The sequence below is a fragment of the Thalassophryne amazonica genome, chromosome 15, assembly GCF_902500255.1.
Source record: "Thalassophryne amazonica chromosome 15, fThaAma1.1, whole genome shotgun sequence".
Classification (NCBI taxonomy): Eukaryota; Metazoa; Chordata; class Actinopteri; order Batrachoidiformes; family Batrachoididae; genus Thalassophryne; species Thalassophryne amazonica.
This window is the reverse complement of record NC_047117.1, coordinates 19,359,335-19,385,477: the sequence shown is the minus strand read 5'-3', so window position 1 is coordinate 19,385,477 and position 26,143 is coordinate 19,359,335. Positions and strand designations below refer to the sequence as shown.

Here is a 26,143-nt window from a genome sequence, read left to right as displayed (position 1 = left end):
TTCCTGTGGAGTTACGGGTGCCAGAGCGTAAAAACTCACCACAGGGAGCAAACGCCGCAGGCTCAAATGACAACGCTGGTATTTCGTGAACATGGATTCCTGCAACCGTAGGTGGTTAACACAGACGTGGTGAGGCGGGGGGGTTAAGTGTCGTTTGATTTGTTTAGGACTTATTTTGAGCATTTATGCTCCCGCTGAAGACAACAGCTGCCAATACTTACTTGGACTTAAGCACCACGCACCATCCTGAAGAGGTCCAATTACACAAAACGGGAGAATATAAAAGATTTATTGGCATTTGATCACAAATACACAACCCTCAGTTAGTGCAAATACAAAAAAACAGCAACAAAATAACAGAACAACCACCACACCATTTTAAAGCCTTCACCTTGTAAGAGTGGATAAAAATGGCACTTTACAGCTACTTCAGTGTTATCTGACCTTATGATCACCTCTGCTGCCCTCAGAGCTCCTCCTGACCAGAGATGATCTCTAAAACAAATTTTCAGCGTCTCTTGGTCTCTCTGTACCACAAGCGCCCATATACAAGGGTCAACATGGGTCGACAATAATAAAAAGAAGAAGAAGAAAAAAAGAAAGCCCTCACCTCTGATCTGTGACCCATGACTTCTCCTCCTGCCACCTCCTCTTTAAGCCCGCTCCACTTTCAGCTCATCTCACACTTGCCATTATCTGTGGAATCAGGTAAGGATGCCACAGAGAGTGAAGCTCTGCAGTTTCTACGTGGACAGGTGCACATGCACGCAAATAAACCGAAGATACCATCAGTTTTATCTCTAGCATTTCTTCACTGCACAATCCTTTCCTTCAAATCCACAGATCCCATCTCTTTTTGTTGTTGTGCAGTTCTGGATGTTAAAGGGATCGGGTTTCTTTGTTCCAGAAGTCCACTGGTTCTGCAGAGTGTGAGGGATCAGAGCGCAGACAGGCAGACGCTGGAGCTCAGTGCTACTGAGCGCTGAGGTTCAGCAGCCTTTTGCTCAGTAAGGCATTGTGGTCTTTCAGGTATTCTATGAGGTCGGCCTGCTTGTTCACCACCTCCTCCAGCCGGGAACCGCCCCTGCAAACAGAAAACACATCAGTAGACATTAAAGATCTATTAATGATTGATTTATATACTTTTCTGATCTAATCAAACTGATCTACAAGTGCGGGAATCATAGCAACACACACTGCTAACAGATGTCAAAGTGCGTCTGTGGGAAAGTGACCTCACCGTGCACTCAGCAGGTGAGTCGAGGCTGAAATGATTAATCGATTAATTAGTGTAAATGGGGGAAAAATGTCCAGACATGGAAAGAGAAATGATTTTTTCCTAATTTTTGCCAACCACGATTAAAGTTACAAGAAGAGGGTGATGCTTGCATCATGCTAGCTTAGCAACCATACCTTCTGCAGCAATTGCTGCCATACATTGATTTAAAATGAAAAAACTTTGGACTAGTGGATAACTGCAGTGAATACTGTAAGGTTTGCCAACGTTGGGTCATATAATATTCACATAATGACTGGATGTTGAATACGGCTGCTACAAGATTCTTTGAACAAAACACAATGACTGTGACCGTTTTTAAATGTGCTCAAAATGGAATACAAACACCCTGATATTGGGTCAGGGAGACTTATTAATAAAGTCCCGAACAGATTTCCTATCAATTTGGCCCACTTTCATGAAGGGCTATCTGTCACATGGTTAAACGAGCCCAACAAAAACTACAAAAATGGCGGTGGTCATATCCAAAGCAAAAAGAAAGACTATTACAAATAATGCAAAATTTATGTTTATGTAATGTATTTTGAACATTTTTCTGGCTTCTGCTTCCTGGAAAATTACCATACGTACAAGTCTGAACACTCAGGGACATTAAATTCTGTCAGAAAAGAAGGTGGACGGATACATGAGTACGTGGCAAATGTTGCATTCATCGGAACGCCCACCCCATCCATATACTTCTATAAAATGTCTGACTTCATCGCAAACAACTCACCAGTTCAGCATCAGATGGTGCCAGATCTGTTCCACCTCATGTGCAACTCTGAAATTGACGCAATTGTCACGCAACTACTACTAATGAAAAATAAAATTGCATGCATGTTATAAATAGCTGACTTAATAAAATAAAATAAAATACATAAACATGTAAACCAAAAGTAACTCTGGGTCACTGGGTACATTTACAGAACCCTGGAAAGACCAGCGCACACAGATGACGTTGTCAATGGTAAGATGTAGAAGCGACAGGAAAAACTTTGTGAAAACTTTTTTTTTTGCTTTTTACAATGTGTTGGAATCACAAACTAAATTTAATTTGGGGTAGGCACACTGAAGCAACTTTCATTAAAAAAGGGGGTAGGCATTCCAACGCCCGGGTACAGAATATTGGTTTGCAAGGTTGGGTAGGATTACTTTGAAAGAATACATGTGGATTACATGTATGTATGTAAATACATTTGGATTACATTTTAAAGTAATCCTACCCAACCCTGTTGGTTTGGTAGAAAACCGGAAATATAACCAAGAGACAGAAATTGGAATCAGAATCGAATTTATTGCCAAGTAAGTTCTCACATACAGTGAATTTGATCTGGTGTTATTGGTGCATAAACAGCAACAACAATGTAAAAGAAAAAATACTTCTAAAAGAAGTAAAAGAGCCAACTAGTTAAATAGGCAAGACTGTGTTCACTGTTAAATACATATAACAGCGTGTACAAGTCACGGTATGAGACGATGAGAAAGTTTAGAGATTCAAAGAAGTTTAAAGGTTGTGTACCTGAAGCCAGTCTCAGTGGGCGTGACTGTGCTACTGCCGCCGTATAAACGCACTTCTTGGATCACGTCTGGAGCAGGCTTGGCGCTGTTGAACTGCATCACCCTGACTATAAAGACAAACAAAAATCACAGTTAGCGCTTTATGTAATTAAATCAACACACCATCGTTTGTTTTCCGCTCCTCCCTCTGTCCTAAACACGTTCAGGCTGTTACATCCTGCACTTAGTCCTTATGAGCTGCCATATCCTGCACTCAAATCTCTAATTCTCACACACCTTTACAAAGGGGCGGTGTTAGTAGTAAAGTGTGGGTCTGTAGTGTGCAGGAGTGATGGTGAACAGAAGTAAATCAAGGACACGTTCATGGTGTGACTGGATGTGGGCAAGAGAGCAAGTAATGGAGATGTGGTACAGTACTGATAAGATGGAGCCTCATTAGCCTGAGGAAAGTGTCAGAGAGGCTTTAAAGAGCGCCATCTTCATTCAGTATCCACAGCGACACAATCCAAAAAAAAACAAAAAAACATTGCACATTCCTGCATAATGAGGGCCTGTATCTGTCTGTGTGTGTGTGAGAATACAGAAATTGAGAGACAGACATTCAAGGCAGATAATGAAGGGGTGGAAAAGAGAGCAGGAGGACAAAAAAAAAAAATTCTGTGAGCAAGCTTTTGTCTGGTATTTGTGTCAAACCAAGTTGACAAACATTAAAACAGAATGAAATCCAAAATAACAAGAGCAATCAAAGATTTCTGACGTCCGCCAATCCGGATCCAGATCACCTCCAAAATTCAGTGGAGTCTTCCATACCCCAATATCTATCTGTGGTGCAAATGTGGTTGTGAAGTAGTTTTGAAGTAATCCTTCAAACCTACATAAAGTGAATCCTGATCCAGAATCTGGATCCAGATCACCTCCAAAATTTAATGGCATCTTCCACAGTCTCGTATGCATCTGTGTTGAAAGTTTCGTCAAAATCTGTGCAGGAGTTTTGACGTAATCTTGTTAACAGACAGACAAATAAATAAACAGATGATTGTATTATGTCCTTGGCGGACGTAATGATCTGCACACCATCCCAAGTTTAAATGGGTGCAATAAGAAATCGATTTTGAAGAAAAAGGTACAGCATAATTAATACACAGACACATGAATCGATCGAATTGCACCATGAAGAAGGGCCTGTATGAAGTGGTCAGTCACCAGATTTTAACCTGAATTGGCTCAACGGTTACACATCTACTTCTACATCTTCAAACTATCAAACGTTCAAAGGGTCAATGTGAAACTGTCAGATTTCTTAAATGCCCATTTTTACTCCCGTGCTGCTGCATCTTGCCCACTGCACCTTCGCAGTGTGTCATTTCTGCTTTGCATTTGGCTTTATTCATAACATAATAATGGCAAAAAAAATTACGCCAATCCACAGTGCATTAATCACCCCACACAAAAAAGTATCACTCCTGAATCGCACTGTAGTGTATGTATTTTGAGGTGTATCAGATTATGTTTTTAACTTGACCAGCATTTATTGGTTTGAGAATGGTCAAACCTGGTACAGAGTCCCATTTTTCCCCCCTTTCTCGTAGTTCCAAACAAGCTGAGGAGACACCAAAAGGTAATGTGAAAACACTGAAGATTACCAACTGATCAGAGAGAACCTTCACTATCATTGCGTCATCACTGTCCATAACAAATGATTTGTGAACAAACTCCAGTTTTATATTTTCTACTGTTAAGGAAGCAGCACCGTCAAACACTTTTAGCAGCTATCGGTAGCCTGATATATTAAGTCCCGTTAATGCATGATCACTGAGAAAATAAGCAGCCCATAACTTTTAATGTCCAGATCAAAGTAAATTGTTAAGAGAACCACCGGGCAGTCAACAAAAATATAGGCTTCATATCGGTTGTTCCAGGTCTCTATACAAAACCTATGGGTGGCGTCACACAAGCTTTGTCCAGGATATAGTTGAGTTTAAGACTGTCAACTTTACACTGAGGGTACTTGGCTCAGATTCAAGCAAAAGACAGGAATTTACAGCCTCCTTTAGATGGGTCATGTATTTAAAAACCCTTAATGATGGAAAAACATGAAGACATCTAAAACCTACAGTGCGGTCAGGAATTTATTCTTTTATATAGTAACTCACAGTTTTTTAATATGGTGTTACTGTAGTTAACACTTCATTTATACATGAAAAAGTAACAAGTTAAAGTTTGCCACAAATGCCTGCATGGAGTCTCATCAATTGTTGTTGTGTTATGTTCTGTATTGTAAACCTTTTTGGTAGAATGGCCCAAGCAGTGGGTCACCCCTCTGAGTCTGGTCTGCTTGAGGTTTCTTCCTCAATAACATCAGAGGGAGTTTTTCCCTTACCACTGTCGCCTGTGTGCTTGCTCTAGGGGCTAGTAAGGTTAGACCTCATCTGTGTGAAGCACCTTGAGGCAGCTTTGTTGTGAGTTGGCACTGTATAAACTAAATAAATTGAAATTGTGTTGAAATGCTTCTAAGAAAAACTAAAGAAAACTGAAATACAGCTATTAAAAATAACTATACTAACAAGCTAACATTCGTCTTCATATATGTCAGTAAAGTCAAGTGGGGAAGTGTGTGTGTGTGTGTGTGTGTGTGTTTGAGATCTCTCTTGCCTGCAGAGATGATGTTAAAAGTTCTGACTAGGCACAGTAGAGAGATGAGCCTTTGAAGGCTCAGTCATGGCTTTGATGTGCACAGAGGTCTATAGAGGACAATGTATTCATGTTAAAATGAAGAGGCAGAAACATACAGAAAACCTCAGGGACACACAAACACACCAACATGCACACGCACACACTTAACAATCAACACGCACTTCAAAGAGAAGGTGAACGAGGTCTTCCTGCATGGACTTTATAGCTGCAGGCATCACATCTCTCATTACTTCAGCCAAAGTAGCAGGTTAAATTTCTGCATGTTATTTTGACAAGGTATAAACAGATTTTCATTAAAATTGTTGGAAGGTTTGGATGCCATTAGCCAAATCTGACTAAAATGTCTACTAAACTGAACACTAGGGGTCGCACAAGTTTGACCTTACTGATGCTCAGTGACACTAAAGTCAGTCATTTATGCGATTATAACCTTCACATCAGCAGAAATGAAAACAGTAATTCTACATATCAATTATTGTTGTTCTCGTCTCACATTTACTGTTACTTATACTCACTTTGTTGTTGCTGATGTTGGACCCATTGTTGTTTCTACTCTTTTCTGTCAAAGATGCGTTACGTTTTTGAGGATGCAGACTGTAATGCATTACTTTCTCCCATGGTTTTATTAATGACAGTCAGCGGTTAGTCAACCTTGAATTTACTTTTGTTGTTGTCTGTAAAAGGTCTAAAGTCATGCAGCAGTCTGGCACCTACCTCCTGCAAAAACATTTAAATCAACTACCTACAAGAATTAAAAGTTTTTGACAGTTACAGCACCCTCAATCCCACAACGGGTGCAGGATGAAGATTATTATAATGATGATACAGTATTAACTTCAGACATCATCTCAAAACTAATGTTCCATTTATGATGATTCGAGGAGGACAGGTGTGCGGTGAGACTACAGAGCCCTTTCTTCGTAAGGATGAGAGAGGTCAGTCGGCCACTGCTGCACACCTCTAAAGGAGAACACACCGCCACAGCTGTAAACCTCCAATGTCTGCAAAATACAGCTAAAGTGCTTGAGAGCTATAATTATTATGAATGTATGTACCAGAAAAAAAAAAAAAAAACAGAAGCAACATTATTTTTAGCGTGCGTGCTTTATAGTAAAGGGTAGCATACTATGTGACAGACCCAGTTTTTTCACAATGCACACAGACATATGTCTTGTAGACATGTGTCATAATAGTGGGAATGCACAGCTGCCATATTGTGGTTTTGGTCGCGCAGGGGATTGTGGGAAGTGCATGTCAGCTGCGGAGGCACAGACACACTCAGAAAGTAAACTAAAGGCTCAGAATGCCAAGGATTACGTGTTGTGTCCCTGGATGCTTCAATAACTATCTCAGGGATAAACATTTGAAGTTGTATGTTTGTCCTAAGAATGCAACGCTTAGAAACAAGTGGATTCACAACATTGGAAGGGTTGGAAATAAGGGAATGCTTAGTAAGTTCAAGCTGACATCAACTCAATGAGTCTGCTGTAGCCATTTTGCAGGGGGGAAGGAAACTTGCGTGGTAGACATACCAACGGGTTTTTCCATCAAACCCACAAGGGTTAAAGTTTGTGAAAATTGGGTGCACACATCAGAAATACACAGCAAGATGTTAACCATTATGCCAGTTTTTTTACCCACCGGGGAAAAAAAAGAAATATTGAGCAATCTAGGTTCACTGGAATATACTTGTAGCAGTTTTGTCCACAACTTGCAGGAAAATCATGACCACCATATTTAAAAAGTAACTTAGTAAATACTCACCTAAATCGGGTGTACTCATGTGAGCTGTATAGCCAAGATTATCCCCATTACAATTTTTTTTCCCATGGAAAAAGGCCAAATATCAAGCATTCATGAACATTTGATATATGACCTCTATGTGTAATTTTCCCCATCACTCACAAGGTAATAATACCTATAAGCAAGATATACATTCAGTCATAAGTGCTAGTTAGTTGGACTTTACCTCTCTATCCTATCCTATCCTTTTTCTTGCCTTTTAAACTTGCATTTCTGCACTTAAACCATCTTTAGTCTATAGTTCCACTACTGCTGCTGCTTCGAATGATGAGTTAATAGTATAGCTCCAGGTACATCATTTGGGTTCACAACTGGCTTAAAAGTACTGCATCCCTCTTTGTTTCCATCAATGGACACCATGAGAGTCAGTGATAGGCATACAGATGATCCCAGTGCACGAGAGCTATATTCGGTCATGCGCACTGAGACATGCATCCCAGTTACTGTGATGGAAAAGCTTTTGTTTCCACAGTAAAATTGGCAGTAATGGCATTGTTCCTTTTGGGTGAACTCAGTGTGGGTCTGCAAAGTCATTTGTTTGTTTGACTAGCTCTGGGCTATGGCCACGGTAGGCCTGCTGGCACTTGTCTGAGCAGACTTACAGAGGTAGGGAAAAGATAAAACGAGTGTTCACTTGCTGCTGAGTAAAAGGATGTTTTAATATTAAGCTTCCTAACTGACAGACTTCCAAAAGGTGTTTTTCTGTGCACAGAGGTGACTGCCGAGCACAAACAGGAGTACCAACCAAAAACATCAGTGATACGACTGTTTCAATGAACAGCTGCTACTAATAATACAATCACTACTTGGATAATATTGTCTTCAATTAATTTAATAGTATTTGGGTTAAAACAGGCCTGTTTTCTCACCTTATTAATTAACATGAATCATGGTCAGGGCACAAAGCTGCAAAATGTTTCCTCTTCCACTTCCATGAAAATCTTATTATGCATATCGTACAGTCAATTACTAAATCCTTTTTTGGATGAGTTATTCTGGTTGTAGTATTTTGTTGCATCAGAATGCACCAAACAGACTACACACATTCATGCAGTTACACCTTCTGTAAAACAATCCACTGAAATGACCTCAAATAGTGCATGAACTGAAAACACTGCATCTTGATCATCCTCTGTTTGCAGATAAAAATAATAATAATCCACTATATGTATGACAAGCACCGACTCAGATCACAGGTGATCACCAGGAGTGCGTACGGCCAAATCTTCAACACCACAGAGCTGTTCTCCTCTTTTTCCCTTTTGTCCTCCTCCTCATAATCAACGTAAGCGATTGTTTTGTTGTTCGCACCTCCAAGATAACAAAACTACATTGTCCCACCAAGCAATTAACACTGAAATAGTTCTGTGCATGAGTGACTGTTTCCTTGACCATGTCAAAACTGTGCATCCACCACATGATCAGAGTCCAAATCTGTGTTACGTGTGTGTTGTGTGCTTTTTGTAAACAGCCTGTGACTCAATGTTCTGGACACACGGGTGACAATGGAGGATAACCCTAACGCCCAAACACATCCGGGATTGCCAACACACTGGGGACATTCTGTGACAACAAGAAAAAAAAAAGTCTTAATGACTGTTGTGTAATGTGGGTTCACCTCTTAATACTGAGCAATTGTGCACACAGTGTCTAATCTACAATGTAAATCATAGAAGATTTATTTATGCCTGCACAACAGGAGAAAGAAGGGAAGCAATGATTTTTTTTCCCCACAAGTGAGTAGGATGATGAAATTCCCTTTTTTATGCATTTATTGTCACAGTTTATACTTTTTATAGTTACTTCTGCTTTAAAATCATATGCCCCATCCTTACACATCTGGGTAATTTGGGTTGTCTTTTGCCCACTTGGAATGTACTGTGGAAACAGTATAAATAAAGTATATAGGGCTCTACAGGCTTGACCTATTGTCTGAAAAGGCAGTTTAATCCAGTTCTAAATTAACTCAGATTGGGTGGATTAAGCCTGGGTCCCACCGAATAATAAGACATGAATAATGAGCCATGTATGGGTGTGGCAGCAATTATTTGAAGAATGATCCACATTTTAAGCAGTCACATATCCGCTACTAAGGCGCCTCTATGTGCCTATCTGTACTTTGCATATGCCTCTAGTGAGCCATGGCCAACCTGTCATTTGAGCCCCGTCCAGCTTCGAGTAGCTCGTGTCGCCGCGTATGATCCACGTCAAGCCACATATGATCCATGTAGCGCCATGATAATGTGACGTTGGTGCACGTTTAGGCATGGGTTTGGTCTAAACCTCCAGCCCTCCCACACTTGGTCCCTTTAAAGTGTGGGTTTTCAATTCACAGCAGCATTTATGTTGTCACATTTTTTTTTAAACGCAGTCCAAAAACAGACGTTCCAGTACCTTTTAGCTGCTTCAAATCTGTTCTCTACTTCATGGTGCAGGAGAGAGGGAGGAAAAAAGCAGGTGGAATTGTGTGCGCAAGAGGGCTGACCCAAAAACAGATGCCAGGTGCTCGGATAATGGGCTTTTACAGCCTCGTCCGCACCACAAACATGCTTCTATAATCCTCGTTAATTATCGTAGTAACTCATACACAAACTGCCCCACGCTGTTGTTGCTAAATTTTGAACATCTTGAAATTAGCACCATGCTCAGAGATGAGCCTTGTTAACTGAAGATACTGCCTCTAAGAGCCACCATTCTCCCACGATAGTTGAATAAATCCTCTCGTAGCAAAAAAATAAAAAAATAATAAAAAATAAAAATACATGCTGCGTGGCTCATTATTCATCCTTCATTATTCGGTGGGACCGAGGATTTACAATACATTCTTGGAAAAGTAAAGTGTGTTCATTGAGTACTCAACCTTTACAGGAGAACGAATGTCAAAGTTTCTAGACTCCTAGTGCATTCTGTCTTACTGTACAGTTGTGAGACAGTGACACGAACCAGGTGCTGACTGGACGTCTTTGGGACTAGGTCTTTTCAGGGGACAGTTGGGTACCACTGGAATGACTTTGTGTCAAACAAGTGGTTTGTTAGCATTCAGGTGAAGAGTATTACTCCAGTGACAGCGTCAGCTCTGACATTCTGAGAATGTGGTTTGTTTCTCCAGGCAGTGTTCATGTATATGACAGCCAGATAAGGTTAGGGGAACACCCATCTGGCTATGGCAGATAGATGGCTATTTCTGAGAGGTTGGGATCGACTGGTTGTCTGCCTAAATGGTTGCCATCCGAGGCCTAAGTTGGTTCTATGATATCGCGGATATGACATGCAAAGAGTCTATTAAATTGAAAGCTATAATACATCTGTGTTCAAGTCTGAATAACGATGCAGTTTCATCGCTCTTCCAGAATAAAATTTGCATAGATTTAGAAATCCCAACCATTACCCCTGTATTTGGGAGTTTTATACTCATGATATGAGAGTTACTCAACAACTGACGTCAAGTTTCTCTGTAAAAGGGCGGGGCTTTGCCTGAGGGGCAGTGCATCTGAGGTATGTAGGGGGCTGGTCTAGGCAGACAAAAAAACTGAGTGCTTTTCTAGTTGCGTTTTATTATCACAAAGTCAATGGCACCTTAAGTATGCATTATCTGAGGCACGTGCATTCCAGCTTGTGAGTTTTGCGCTGCGAGGCGTTGCTCAGTTTGAGTCATGCCTGACTGCACTGATCTGACCTGGAATGTGGCGGCTGAACATTGATACTCCCCCCTACCCCCCTCACATGCTGGATCACCCTCACTGTAAACACTAGGACAATGTGAGAGTAGCTACATCTCTCCTTGTGTTTGGGTGGAGTGGGCTGGGGGCTTCCCTTTGGCTAAGTTAAATCCTAATGCCCCTTATCTCTTCTCATTGCCTTTCTGGTATCTTGATCTCAATCTGTGCCCTTCAGCTGCCAAATACACCTTTAATATTTATTTATATCCAATAAAGATTCTTCTTTCTTTCTATCCTTGACATCTTTTCCTAAACAGTGTTTCAGCCACAATCTGGGCAAAAATTTTAATTTACTGTCAATTACTGTTCAAAGTTATGGCAGTTACTGACCACAATTAACAATATAACAATGGAAAACATCTGCTGTCTAAATCAAAAATACGTCAAACTAAAAAAAAAACAAACAAAAAAACAAACAAACTCTAAATAACCAATTACTAAGGCAGAATTGTCACAGATTAATTTTGAGGTACCAGACTTTGTTGTGATGCATTACTGAACACACATGGACAAGATAAGTAGAATAATCAGTCCAAACAACACGTTGTTGAGATTTAGAGATATGCACACTGGCATGTCCGTGAACCTCTCCATCCTACAGTTAAACAGACCTTTCAAAGAGGTTTAGTTCCAAATAGATGGATCCCAGATAGACGCATCGTATTAGTACGTGAGCCAGGCTACACTTAAAAAATGTCTTCAAAAGTCGACCTTTACTCCAACAATTATTATTTTACGATTAATAACTTTTGAGACCAAGCATTCAACACAGTCAAAACAATCCAATGATTAATAAATGGAATTGTTTGACTGTGTTGAATGCTTGGTCTCCAAAGACAAGGTCAAACAATGTTGACATCCACACGTGACATACGTTACCCCGTAAGGTGATAACTCACATGGTGCAAACTATCCCTTTTTAAAACCCTATTAACTCAACCAATAATTTGCATAACTTTTACCATAATTGCAGCAACTTTAAATTTTGACCACTGTACAAACTGAAACTGATCTTTGTCACCATTCTTGTTGTTTTCATCCCATAACATTCAATGATAACTTTTTGGAATCTTTGTGATCAGACAAATAATATGATATTGTAGTTCTCAATATGATTGAAACATTTTAAAATTTTGACCCCTTTGTAATTCTTCAATTAACCCCTACGTGGCCGCCAACTGAAAATTCAACTGCCCAGTCAGTTTTTTCAAAAGAGTATGTCTAAGAAGTACTTGTACTGACTTTGTTGCTTGTATCACCATTTGCAGGATTCCTCTTTAAATATTCTGCTGTTTTTCTTCATGTTTTGATTTGGAATAGAATGTGAAATGTTCCCAATGCATTTGTGTGTATGGAAGTAAAAGCTATTAGAGGGATTTTGAGCTTTACTCACTTCTTTAAACACACTAGTATTATCTTGAACACAAGTATGTGGTGTGACTGGGCTACTATCAACTACAGGAGAAGACTGTACTCTTGATTGACAAAATATACAGTTATATGCAAAAGTTTGGAAACCCCTGATAATTTTCATCATTTTCCTTCATAAATCATTGGTTGGCTGGATCAGAAATTTCAGTTAAATATATCATATATCAGACGAACACACTGGTATTTGAAAAGTGAAATGAAGTTTCTAGTATTTGCATACAGAAAGTGTGCAATAATTATTTAAACAAAATTAGGCAGGTGCATAAATTTTGGCACCCTTGTCACTTTATTGATTTGAATACATTTAGCACTAATTATTGAAAAACAAAATTGGTTTGGTAAGCTCATTGACCCTTGACCTCCTTACACAGGTGAATCCAATCATGAGAAAGGGTATTTAAGGTGGCCATTTGCAAATGTTTCCCCTCTTTGCATCTTCTAATGAGTGGCAACATGTGAGCTTCTAAACTCTAAAATGACCTGAAACCAAAGATTGTTCAACATCATGGCTTAGGGAAAAAATACAAAAAGCTATCTCAGAGATTTCAGCTGTTAGTTTCCACTGTGAGGAACATAGTGAGGAAATGGAAGACCACAGGCACAGTACTAGTTAAGGCCCTTAGTGTCAGGCCAAGAAAAATCTCAGATAAGCTGAAGCGAAGGATGGTGAGAACAGTCAACCACAGACATGCTCCAAAGACCTACACCATGATCTTGCTGCAGATAATGTCTCTGTGCATCGTTCAAGTATACAGCGCATTTTGCACAAAGAGATCTTTTTTGCGTACACACCACAAACAGAGTCGCTTGAGGTTTGCTAACGCATATTTGGACAAGCCAGCTTCATTTTAGAATAAGGTGCTGTGGACTGATTAAACTAAAATGGAGTTATTTGGACATAACAAGGGGCGGTATGCATGGCTGAAAAAGAACACAGCATTCCAAGAAAAACACTTGCTACCTACAGTAAAATTTGAAGGTGGTTCCATCATGCTGTGTGGCCAGTGCAGGTACTGGGAATCTTGTTAAAGTTGAGGGTCACATGGATTCCAGTCAATATCAGCAGATTCTTGAGAACAATGTTCATGAATCAGTGACAAAGTTGAAGTTGCGCCGGGGGTGGATCTTTCAACAAGACAACGACCCTAAACACTGCTCAAAATCTACTAAGGCATTCATGAAGAGGAACAAGTACAACATTCTGGAATGGCCATCTCAGTCCACAGACCTGAATATTATTGAAAATCTGTGGTGTGATTTTAAGCAGGCTGTCCATGCTCAGAAACCAACAACCCTGAGATGTTTTGTAAAGAAGAATGGTCCAAAATATCTTCAACCAGAATCCAGACTCTCATTGGAAGTTACAGGAAGCGTTTACAGGCTGTTATTTCTGCAAAAGGAGGAGCTATTGATATTTTTTTTTTCTGCTGGGGTGCCTAAATTTATGCACCTGCCTAATTTTGTTTAAAGAATTAATGCACACTTTCTGTAAATCCTATAAACATCATTTCACTTCTCAAATATCACTGTGTTTGTCTGCTATATGATTATATTTAACTGAAATTGCTGATCCAAACAACCAATGATTTATAAAGGAAAATCATGGAAATCATCAGGGATGCCCAAACTTTTACATACAACTATATTTGTTTTTCTGTGTATGTTTAATCGTATTTAGGGCAATAGTATTTTGTCTTATTTGTTTTAGTTTATATCATGAACTAATGGGTAAGCATGAAACAACAAAAATAACTGATTGTTGTGTGGGCCGCTGAAGAGGAGGTACTGCTGGCCCACCACCACGAGAGGGCGCCCTGCTTGGAGTGCGGGCTCCAAGCACGAGAGGGCGCCAGACCTAGAAGAAGTGACAGCTGTCATTCATCCCCTGCCCCAGCTGTCACTCGTTCATCATCATCACCACCATAAAAGCCGGACTGCAACTCCACCTCCTCGCCGAGAAATCGACTACCATTCCTGAGGTAATCCGTCTCTGCAGTATTTGGATTAATCCACGTTTTGATCTCTGTTTGCAGCCGTTTATTCCTGTGGGACAGTTTTGTTGGAGTGGCGTGTTGTGGGAACCGCGACGTCTTCGCCTCCCACTCCCTCCAGATAAGTGACTGACAGGAGCTGCTTGAGTGTATGATTGGAGGTGGAGGTGCTCCCTCCCATCAGTGTTGGACTGTGTATTACTGAGTGTGCGGACTCACACTCACACATCCTGTTTTTGCTTTCTGCCAGCAGTACCAGGGTCGACAGCCGGGAACAGAGGCCACCTGGGGACTCGGGACTTGGCGGCTCTGGTGTTCTTCAGACCGTTGGTGGTGGAAGCCGTGTGGAGTACGGCTTCTCTCTTGTCGGGGGGGTCTCCTATCTTCGAGCCTGCCACACGTCACCTGGTGCTAATTGACTGTGCATATTTTCTGTGTCTTTTCGTTGTGTAGTGTCACAACATTAAATTGTTACCTTTTGGTTTAGTCATTGTCCGTTCATTTGCGCCCCCTGTTGTGGGTCCGTGCTACGACACCTTCACAACACTGATTGCAGCAAAAATGGTTTTAGCTTCAACTGTTGAGCAGAATTTTGTAGGTACAGCAAAGCTGACAGTCGTGTACACAGTGGGCTTGCTCACACAACCGCCGTATATATTCCCTGTGCCAAAAAAAAAAAAAAAAAAGAGTTAAGTTTGTAGATATCGAACAACGGACGCACAGTGTTCATACCAGATGTGCAAATCTGCGCAAGAACAACTTCATTATATCCTTAAATTCAATTTCAGGTCGAGCAGCAGATATCTTTTCTCAAAGTGATGTGAAAGAAAAGGTTAGACTAAAGAGAGAGAAAAAGGACAGAACCCAATGGCTGATTGTCATGCTGCCAGGTCTGAAAAGGGCAGGGTAGGTATTGTGATGCGAATGTGCGGAGATGGAGTGTAGGGGGTCTAATGTAATCATTAGGATGTGCCTGCACAACACAGCCAACCATCCTACCACAAACAATGTGCAAAGATACAAAGTAACAAACAAAAAGTAACAGATTTTGCTCAGAAAAAGTAAAAACTGAAAAATACTAGAGGAATGGACAAATTAATGTGTAAGGTCTTCTATTATCAGCTAGGATTCCTTCATAGTTACCTTTCCACAGTTACTTTCAAACAACACAAAACCACTATGAACATAAAACCTCAGCTTATGAAAATGAGGAAAGTTTCATTTCATGCATTTTTAAATGTCTGCAAGCTTGCTTGTTGCTGTAACAAACTGGAGAAACCATCAGTCTGCACCTCTCTTTGAGCCTCTCCCACTCACTGCGCTTTATCCTCAATACAAACACTTGCACACAAAAGATGTCAGGTCTGCACCATGCACAGGACAGTGTGTGCATGTGTGTGTAAAACCCATAAACAGCCTGATGCACATCAATCAGACATGTCACCCCTTTTAAACAATCCATTCAATGGCCATCAATCCACTTGATTTTTACCTTAAGATTTATTCCTCCATATTATTTTGTGTATGTTCTTCCACACAGGAACACTGGCCACTCCACCAACTATGACATATTTAAAAGTAAGTTAAGAACCTTTTATAGAAAGCACTTAACGAAATCTATTTCAGGACATACAGGCTTGACACGCTGGCCTTGTCTTGCAAGTGCATCTCCACCACCACCTATAGGCCAATTCCTGTCTTGTTGTGTTTTTGTTTGTTTGTTTTGACTCTCCCTCAAAGAGTTAACTAGACTGGAATTATTTTCCTTCCTACACATTTTCATATGGTGTGCTGTCACTGTGTTCTTACAAGACTAATGGACGGCTAGACAAGGTGATTCCTATATATTCACTTCAAGTTTTTGTTTGAAGGGAGAATACTAGTCATAATGCATTCCCAAAGTAAGAACAATGTAAAATAACAACAATTATATTAGCTTACCAATGTAATGAATTAGGAACAGCAATGTCACCAAGAGTTCCACACACAAAACACTTATGAGTATGTAGACAAAGACCGTCTGCGACAGTCCAGAAACCAGAGAAAGTAGCAGCAACACATTTCCTGCATACATGAGCACAAAAACATAAATTACCTTCAGCATTACTGACCCCTTGTGGAGACACCTGATCAGTACATGTGAAGTGTTCCCTTGGAGAAAATAGACATTGGTACCTGTGGAGTGGATGGTGAGCGGCAGGTGCTTTAGATGCTGCATCCGTCTGTAGACAGACAGGTATCCCTGGCTCCTGGCCCGACTGTGATGGTGCTTCATGCTCCAAGTGAACAACAGCAGCAACAACCACAAACACACCTTCCCAAACACAATGGCACTCTCCTCTTTCACACTACCGAAGACGCTTTTGCACACTGCCTCTTGGTCAAATCTCAACAAACAAAGCAATGCCACACACAGTGACAACACCACAAAAATAACCTGGAGGGGGAAGAAAAAAAAAAAAAAGAAATGTGAGAAGAGTGCATTTGAAGATACTGTACTGTTCAGACTGGCATGTATTATGATAGTCTCAAACACAAGGAACAAAGAAAGATTGTACTTTGATACAGAGCTGTCACAATATCAAACATTCCTATGCAAGTGAGGAACAAATACTGCAAAAATGGAAATGACAATAGTATAATATAGTGTATAGTCTATATTGAGTCTATATACTATAGACTATATACAACCCCGGCAATAATTATGGAATCACCGGCCTCTGAGGATGTTCATTCAGTTGTTTAATTTTGTAGAAAAAAAAGCAGATCACAGACATGACACAAAACTAAAGTCATTTCAAATGGCAACTTTCTGGCTTTAAGAAACACTATAAGAAATCAGGAAAAATAATTGTGGCAGTCAGTAACGGTTACTTTTTTAGACCAAGCAGAGGGAAAAAATATGGACTCACTCAATTCTGAGGAATAAATTATGGAATCACCCTGTAAATTTTCATCCCCAAAACTAACACCTGCATCAAATCAGATCTGCTCATTAGTCTGCATCTAAAAAGGAGTGATCACACCTTGGAGAGCTGTTGCACCAAGTGGACTGACATGAATCATGGCTCCAACACGAGAGATGTCAATTGAAACAAAGGAGAGGATGATCAAACTCTTAAAAGAGGGTAAATCATCACGCAATGTTGCAAAAGATGTTGGTTGTTCACAGTCAACTGTGTCTAAACTCTGGACCAAATACAAACAACATGGGAAGGGTTGTTAAAAGCAAACATACTGGTAAACCAAGGAAGACTTCAAAGTGTCAAGACAGAAAACTTAAAGCAATATGTCTCAAAAATCGAAAATGCACAACAAAACAAATGAGGAACAAATGGGAGGAAACTGGAGTCAACGTCTGTGACCGAACTGTAAGAAACCGCCTAAAGGAAATGGGATTTACATACAGAAAAGCTAAACGAAAACCATCATTAACACCTAAACAGAAAAAAACAAGGTTACAATGGGCTAAGGAAAAGCAATCGTGGACTGTGGATAGAAAGTGATGGAAAGTCATATTCAGTGATGAATCTCGAATCTGCATTGGGCAAGGTGATGACGCTGGAATTTTTGTTTGGTGCCGTTCCAATGAGATTTATAAAGATGACTGCCTGAAGAGAACATGTAAATTTCCACAGTCATTGATGATATGGGGCTGCATGTCAGGTAAAGGCACTGGGGAGATGGCTGTCATTACATCATCAATAAATGCACAAGTTTATGTTGATATTTTGGACACTTTTCTTATCTTATCAATTGAAAGGATGTTTGGGGATGATGAAATCATTTTTCAAGATGATAATGCATCTTGCCATAGAGCAAAAACTGTGAAAACATTCCTTGCAAAAAGACACATAGGGTCAATGTCATGGCCTGCAAATAGTCTGGATCTTAATCCAATTGAAAATCTTTGGTGGAAGTTGAAGAAAATGGTCCATGACAAGGCTCCAACCTGCAAAGCTGATCTGGCAACAGAAATCAGAGAAAGTTGGAGCCAGATTGATGAAGAGTACTGTTTGTCACTCATTAAGTCCATGCCTCAGAGACTGTAAGCTGTTATAAAAGCCAGAGGTGGTGCAACAAAATACTAGTGATGTGTTGGAGCGTTCTTTTGTTTTTCATGATTCCATAATTTTTTCCTCAGAATTGAGTGATTCCATATTTTTTCCTCTGCTTGGTCTAAAAAAGTAACCGTTACTGACTGCCACAATTGTTTTTCCTGATTTCTTATAGTGTTTCTTAAAGCCAGAAAGTTGTGTCATGTCTGTGATCTGCTTTTTTTTCTACAAAATTAAACAACTGAATGAACATCCTCTGAGGCCAGTGATTCCATAATTTTTGCCAGGGGTTGTAGTATATAGTCTCAATTTCTTTCCTTAATTTCTCCAGTACTGAAAGCAGTACAGTTAAGGGGCAGAGTTTATCAATATTCCAGTCTTTAATAATTTAGCACCAGGGCCCGACTTAATACTGGGATTCAGTACCCATCCCTAATCATAATTCTGTTCCGTTCACCCAGTCGCCTAAAAATTTAATGGTACCCATTTCATGCTGGATGCAACCTTTTCAGCTATTTTCACAACAATACTTTACATTAAACATTACATATCCTACCTGCAGCAGGGACAGCAGGGCAGCTTGGTAGAGTGTTGGCAGAACCAGAAACTTCTCCGTAATAGCAGAGTCAAGGTCGTCAGCAGAGATCAGAGGTTCATCCACCCTGGACTCCTCATCCACGCTCTGTGTTACATCCCCTGAGGGGCCTGCCTGCTGAAAGAAAAGCCAAATTATTCTAAAGGAGCCTTGACATTTTCCACACATTTTGGCCCCACACTCCCGCGCACTTCATCGTGACAATGCCATTTACTATGTTCCCAGCTGGATGCCGCGCTTTGTGTACTGAACGCTGCATATATAAAATAATTATTTTGTAGTGGACTAATCATTTTCTCTCAGAGATTGGCTGTTGAAAACACCTCTAATCGCTTCCGGAATTACAGAGGACCGTTCAAGCTGCCGCTTTTCTCTGTCGTGCACTTCATGAGGTGGAAAACACATTTGGAACAGTTTCAAAGGTAATTATTTGTAATATTTATATTGTAATAGCGTGGTAAAACATGTTCATTCCTTCATATGACCAGCTGTAAAACCATGTTTATGATAGATTTAACATCTCGCACTCACACGCAGTGTTTTCAATTGCGCAATGTTCACATGAAGTTCACATAATGCGTGTCAGAGAGTTTTAACATTTCAAAATTTTCTTTGCGCACTTGCACGAAGCCGCACGCAGTTTACAATGGCTATGACAGTTTGGGATGACATCCTCAAGATATTTAACAGACTGCCAAAATATAAAATAAAAAACCCCACACCTTCTGCTTTATCACTGGTGGAACCCCATAAAATGAGCCAATCAGGATCATCAACCTACGTGGTGGTGTCTCTGAGGTCTTTCTGGATAAAACGCCACCAAAAGCAGACAAACTAACACTGCCTCCTGCACAAAAATACATGTCTAATGCCGCGTTCACACCGGGCGCGATCAGACACTACAAATTCGTGTGGGTCGCCAGGCGACGGACGCGCCTCCTTCGCCCGGTGTGACGCTCTGCTTGGGTGGACTTTTGCTGCGAAAATTCGCCCCGGTGCGTCATCAAATAGGAGGAGCTTCCATTCCGCTCGGCGTCAAGTCATCATGACGGACCTTGATCACACGGAGCGAGTTGTTGTGGAAAGCTCCCAATACAGGGAGTACTATTATTTGCTGCAGGAGCTGTGTCTGGATGATCTGCGGGACCCAGTTTGAGGACCAACTGTCCTGTTCATGCGCGCACATGTAAACAATAATAATAGTAATAAAAAAAAAAGATACTCCGCTGCTTGCTGCAGCTCACTCTTCCCCCAAAAAACTCTGTCATAATTGTGTTTAGAAACCAGTCACCATTTGTTTTATTATACATCTGTGTAGTTAATTAATAAAATATTCTCCACAGACGATTCGCTCGCACGCACGTAAAAAAAGAAAAGGAAAAAACTCCGCTCCCCGCTGCTGCTCACTCCAAAAACTCTGTCATAACTGTGTTTAGAAAACAGTCACCATTTGTTTTATTATACATCTGTGTAGTTAATTAATAAAATATTCTCCACAGACAATTCACTCGCGCGCGCACGTAAAAAATAGAAAAGGAAAAAACTCCGCTCCCCGCTGCTGTGGTGCTGCTGCTTGCTCCAAAAACTCTCTCATAATTGTGAAATAAAGGACAAAAGAGACATAAGTCCTGCTCACAGGCTGCTACCAGATACTGGACATGTTCACATCTTCAGTCAAACTCCAGACATCTCCACGTCACTACATATTCAGTCCCTAATTGGTCATTGCAGCGCGAAGAGACAAAAAAGTTCAGATTTTTCAACTTGGGGAGGAGGGCAACGTGATGTGACGCAACGCAATATCGCACCACAAACGCGCAAAACGCGTCGCGCTGCGCGGTTTGGCGCCAAAATGCGTCCTTACATAGGGATTACATGCCAACCTGTGGCTGCAGTCGCTCGTGTCGCGCCCGGTGTGAAGTCTGAGAATCAGCTGCTCAAAATTAATTTTAGCTGTTTTTGTTTTTTGTTGTTATTTTTATTTATTTTAATCAATTTAGCTTTGCAAAGGGACTATATGACCCATTCGGAAACAATTCCATTATAACTTTTACACTTATGTTTATATTATGATATATACCAATACTGTGATTCAATTCAAGTCAATTTATATCGTGATATGAATTTTAAGTCATATCGCCCAGCCCTATTTACGGCATATTCCACCTGTTTCTTGATGAGACTAATTGAGCGTCTATGGGCGCTGCTTACTGAGTTGCCCGGTGTCGCAGACCAAACGGTCCCCCCCCTACAAATTGGTCCACCTGCCTTTACTGTGCATGCGTCATTTGCGACCACAGCAGCTCGTCTGAGACGAACTCTTAACCCAAAGCGATTAAATGGATTAATGGGATTATTAACCATCACATGACAAGGTAAAACCTCTTAAATCATTCTAAAGTCAGTTTTAAGCAGAAACGAGACAATAATCTGTGACACTTTGAAATGACAGCGGCGCATTGAATGCAACAGCTAGGAGTTCATGGTGCTGCGGCGCTCTGATCACTTCCTCCATCTTTTTTCAATGAAATAATGCTGAATTTATGTGGAAATGATTGTTGTACAAAAGCTTCAGATATCTGTCCCTGAGATAGATGATGACTGGAGTGCAGTTTTAAGCAGAAATGACATGATCATCGGTGAACCACGGCTGATGATGCATGTGCAGTGAAGCTAGGCAGACTGATTTTTAGGGCAGACGTTTGGTCTGCAACACCGGAATTAAAATGGTGACCACGCCTCCTTGCCAGGACACGGCTCAGTGCGACTGTGGACTCTATTTCTCATTTAATAACCTCTTTGAATTTGAACAACTAAATAGAAGAATAATTTTAAACAAGTAATGATGAGATAATCAGGTCTCAACATTAAAAAAAATCAAGTTATTTAGCCATTATATAAAGCCTTTCTGTGTAGAGTTTGCATGTTCAATTTCTCCCACATTTAAAGACATGCAGTAATTGTCCAGATCTCCCTTGCAAAAGAAGTCTATCTCAATGGGACTAATCAGGTAAAATAAAGGTTACATTAATTTAAAGCATTAGAAGCCCCGTTCAGCCTATAGATGGCAGCAGTGTACAACACTCCGTCGCTGTTCTGTCACGCATTTGTTACTTCTCACTGAAACATACAACTGAGTAATCACAAGTAGCACAAATGATGCCTGTTAGATGTCATGCTTTATTAGGTGATCGCTTACGCTTCTTTCTTATCTCAGTTTACTGAAAAAGCTAACAGAGCTAGCTTAGCTCCACTAACAGTGACGCATTTCTACGTAAAAAAAATCAACACCAGTGTGTCAACTGAAAGACAATGAACACTTTTTACATACCACATGAAGTGACGGTCCCTTTGTCTCCATTTCGCTTGAAAGTGCGTTAGTTTGGGTGGAAGAACGTTGTCAAATAACTGTCAACATTAGCTTACACGCTAACTGTAAGCGTAAACACCATAGAAATTATAGAGTAGACACCGCATTGGTTGCTGGACCGCGAGAAATGCGGCCGCCATCTTGGACCGGTCATCGTTGTGATTCTATCACAAGGCACAGTGAAGGTTTGATTTTATATTCGTTTATTTTTATTTTTTATCTTTCTATAATAAAGTTGCTTTGTTCTTTATTTTCTCTGTTCTGTAAAGTGTCTTTTAGCACTGTGTAAAGCGCTATATAAATAGAATGTATTATTATTTATTAGTATTATAACAAGCTGCTGAGAGCTGCAGAGAGCTCTGTTTTCACTTCTCTTTTAGGGCATTTCGCTGGAAAACTTTCACGAGCAAGTTTGTACATGTGTAAATATGGTTTGGTGCAGGACGTTTTGTTCTTGTGTTAATTTGACAATTTACCTTCATGATATTGATATTCTATATATAATTTTTACTGATATATAGATCATATTGATACTCCATATATATATATATATATATATATATATATATATATATATATATATGCAAGCTGAAAACATATACAATTTACCGTATTATATATAAATTGTATATGTTTTCAGCTTGTCATCACCAAAGATCACCGCATGGAATCATGACTAAGCAACAGCATAAATAATCTATCAATATCTCATGATTAAATGTTAACATTAATCGTCAATCAAGATTGGACATTTCTTCCTTTTATAATTTAAGTTAAAACTTGACAGAATGACTCATTCACATTTTAAGGTCTGCGCCCTGCTTCCTTTAGATGGAAGTACCAAAATATGCAATATTGTTTGTAACCTCAAACACACCCGCAGTCAGGCTCGGACTGATAATCTGTGATTTTGGGCATTTGCCCGGTGGGCCGCTGCACGTTTAGACGTGCGTGGGCCGGCCTTCCTATATTTATAGAGATTATGGAAATATACAGTGTTCTCGAACCGCGCGCTGCTGTCAACACGAGGAAAGTCCGTGATCGGTGAAGCTACAGCATTTAATCGGCGCAGCTGCAGAGCAACTTCCGGAATTTGTGTCAAAATGAAAGTTCTGTAGTGTTTCATACACGGCGCAGTCTTATTCTAGGTTTCAGTTTTGTTTCCGTTTGATCACACAACGGAGACTTACATCGAACACAATGCTTGACATGACCAACAGCCAATGACAATGGAGAAGCATACAGGGTGGCCAATCAGATTGCAGGAAGAGCAGGCGGCCGCTCCCGCCCCTGTGAATGGATTGAGTCCTCGGCGCCTGGACTTCTCTCCGCTCTTCTACTGATACAAGGTTGGAATCGTTTCTTTTATCTTAATTAACTGTGCTTTACTTTTGCTAATCTTTAAATGCAACAGCTACGGACTTCAGCTCCTTAATTTGCTGCTGTGTGAATCCTAGCAGTGGTTACACATTACCTCTCTCTCTCTCTCTCTCTCTCACACACACACACACACACACACACACACACACACACACACACACACACACACACACACACACACACACACACACACACACACACACACACACACACTTTGGAGACAAAAACTTTTTTCCGCTTGTGTGCATTTGCTTCCGTTTTGTCAGACCCGGCACCAGAAAAAAAAATATTAAGGGGGCGATGAGTTTATCACAGGGGGCGGGGTCGCGCCCCCCCCCCCCCCAAAAAAAATAGTGCGCACCGGAGGAGACGTGCGCTCCTGGAAAGCTCGTGTATTTACACTGCACCGTTGTAAGAGACTGACTAAGAGTGAAGATGACAGTATTTTTTTTAATTATTATTTGAACGTATAGACACTCGGTCAAGTGATCTCTTGCATACCACAGAGTCAGTGTTCTGTCAAGATGAGGTGCGCCAACTTTCGACACGCTGAGCTGTGACGTACCTTGGCATTGTCCAATAGGAACGACGCGTCGGGCCAAAACACGGAAGACTCGTGGCAGAAAACACCGATCTCTACAAAATGGATTGGACCAATCCAATTGGTGCAGAAACCACTGATCTGTACAAAACATTAACGTGTGACAGGACTGCTCATTTATAGAGCAGTTTTCTGAAGAAAAATTATTGGAAATGTTACCTCAAAATTTCTGATTACTGTTAAAAAAGTTTAGAACACTTGTAATTAAAATAGGTAAATAAATCAATAAATGGTTCTTTAGAAACCTTTCATCTGTATTGAAACCACCTGTTATTTCAGATTAGATAATTTCTTGTTTAACATAAGGAACCTCAGACATTTATTTTTAGACAAATAAAATAACATGGAAACTTGTATATTTTTTGAAGTCTGGTAGATTATTTATATCTTATTTCAACCAGAAAAACAAACACTAAATAAATACAAGTGTTTATTATAAATGCAAAAGGAAATAATTTAACAATGACTGCAGTGTGATGTATATATATATATAGTCATTTAAACTTGTAATTTCGTCAAAATATGTAATTGCCTTTAATGTTATCAGGATGCCCCCTCGTGGCGCCGGGTCAGCGTTTTGTACTATGATCAAGGTGAAATGACAGTGAAAGTGTGTGTTTAGGTGTGTGTTCATGGTGTTTAGGTGTGTGTTCATGGTGTTTAGGTGTATAGTATTTGTTCATTGGGGGTTCGGTATGGACGGGTGGGTGTGCGTGTTTGGGGGTGGATTCGTCGGGCCAATAGTGGGTTGGTCCAGAGGAAAAATGCCAGGGCCGAAATTTGTTCCCAGTCCGACCCTGCCCGCAGTTACTGTTTAATATACACGTTTAATCTATATAATTTTAACTAATTGCTTCTTATTCTGTAGAATCTAAATAAAAAATTCAGAAAACTCATTGTATGATTTTTAAATAATTAATTAGCATTTTATTGCATGAAATAAGTATTTGAACATCCACCAACCAGCAAGAGTTCTGGCTCTCACAGACCTGTTAGTTTTTCTTTAAGAAGCCCTCCTATTATGCACTTGTTACCTTTATTAATTGCACCTGTTTGTACTCGTTACCTGTATAAAAGACACCTGTCCACACACTCAATCACACCCCACCCTATATACCATGGCCAAGACCAAAGAGCTGTCTAAGGACACCAGGATTAAAATTGCAGACCTGCACAAGGCTGGGATGGGCTACAGGACAACAGGCAACCACCTTGGTGAGAAGGCAACAACTGTTGGTGCAATTATTAGAAAATGGAAGAAACACAAGATGACTGTCAGTCTTCCTCGGTCTGGGGCTCCATGCAAGCTCTCACCTCATGGGGTAATTTTGATTCAGAGAAAGCCCAGAACTTCACAGGAGGATCTGTTGAAAGACCTGAGGAGAGCTGGGATCACAGTTACAAAGATTACATTAGTAACACACTGCACCGTCATGGTTTAAAATCCTGCAGGGCAGCAAGGTCCCCCTGCTCAAGCCAGCACATGTCCAGGCCCGTTTGAAGTTCAACTGTGATCATCTGGATGATCCAGAAGAGGCATGGGAGAAGGTCATGTCAGGGGAGACCAAAATAGAGCTTTTTGGTATCAACTCCATTCTGTGTTTGGAGGATGAGAACAACCCCAAGAACACTGTCCTAATTGTGAAGCATTGGGGTGGAAACGTAATTTGTTGGGGGTACTTTTCTGTAAAAGGAACAAGGCAA

General features: G+C 40.4%; 1 protein-coding gene and 1 long non-coding RNA gene across 3 annotated transcripts; both read right to left on the bottom strand.

Annotated features, from left to right (window-relative positions):
• Positions 1–273: 273 nt before the first annotated feature.
• Positions 274–22,538, bottom strand: tmem192 (transmembrane protein 192). 2 transcript variants are annotated; one of them, XM_034188353.1, is made up of 6 exons: positions 22,420–22,538; positions 19,050–19,205; positions 16,611–16,872; positions 16,377–16,499; positions 2,799–2,904; positions 274–1,084 (listed from the first exon to the last, which is right to left on the bottom strand). In XM_034188353.1, exons 1-6 carry the CDS (start codon positions 22,447–22,449, stop codon positions 973–975), a joined length of 789 nt encoding a protein of 262 aa, XP_034044244.1. In that variant the 5' UTR covers positions 22,450–22,538; the 3' UTR covers positions 274–972. The 2 variants fall into 2 exon arrangements, with proteins under 2 accessions (XP_034044244.1, XP_034044245.1); XM_034188354.1 differs by having other exon boundaries at positions 19,050–19,202; positions 22,420–22,531.
• Positions 5,377–7,403, bottom strand: LOC117526302. The gene is made up of 2 exons (XR_004565255.1): positions 7,307–7,403; positions 5,377–5,872 (listed from the first exon to the last, which is right to left on the bottom strand). It is a non-coding gene; the product is annotated as an uncharacterized LOC117526302 (long non-coding RNA).
• Positions 22,539–26,143: the final 3,605 nt, after the last annotated feature.

What these genes read in the sequence shown, in the direction of transcription:
- tmem192 (XM_034188353.1), bottom strand. Translation starts at nt 22,449, where the DNA reads ATGGAGACAAAGGGACCGTCACTTCATGTG. An exon ending in CCCTGCTGTCCCTGCTGCAG is followed by an intron (nt 16,873 to 19,049) that starts GTAGGATATGTA and finishes TTCCCCCTCCAG; the next exon opens with GTTATTTTTGTGGTGTTGTC. An exon ending in GTTCCTAATTCATTACATTG is followed by an intron (nt 2,905 to 16,376) that starts GTAAGCTAATAT and finishes TTGTCTTTATAG; the next exon opens with TCAGGGTGATGCAGTTCAAC.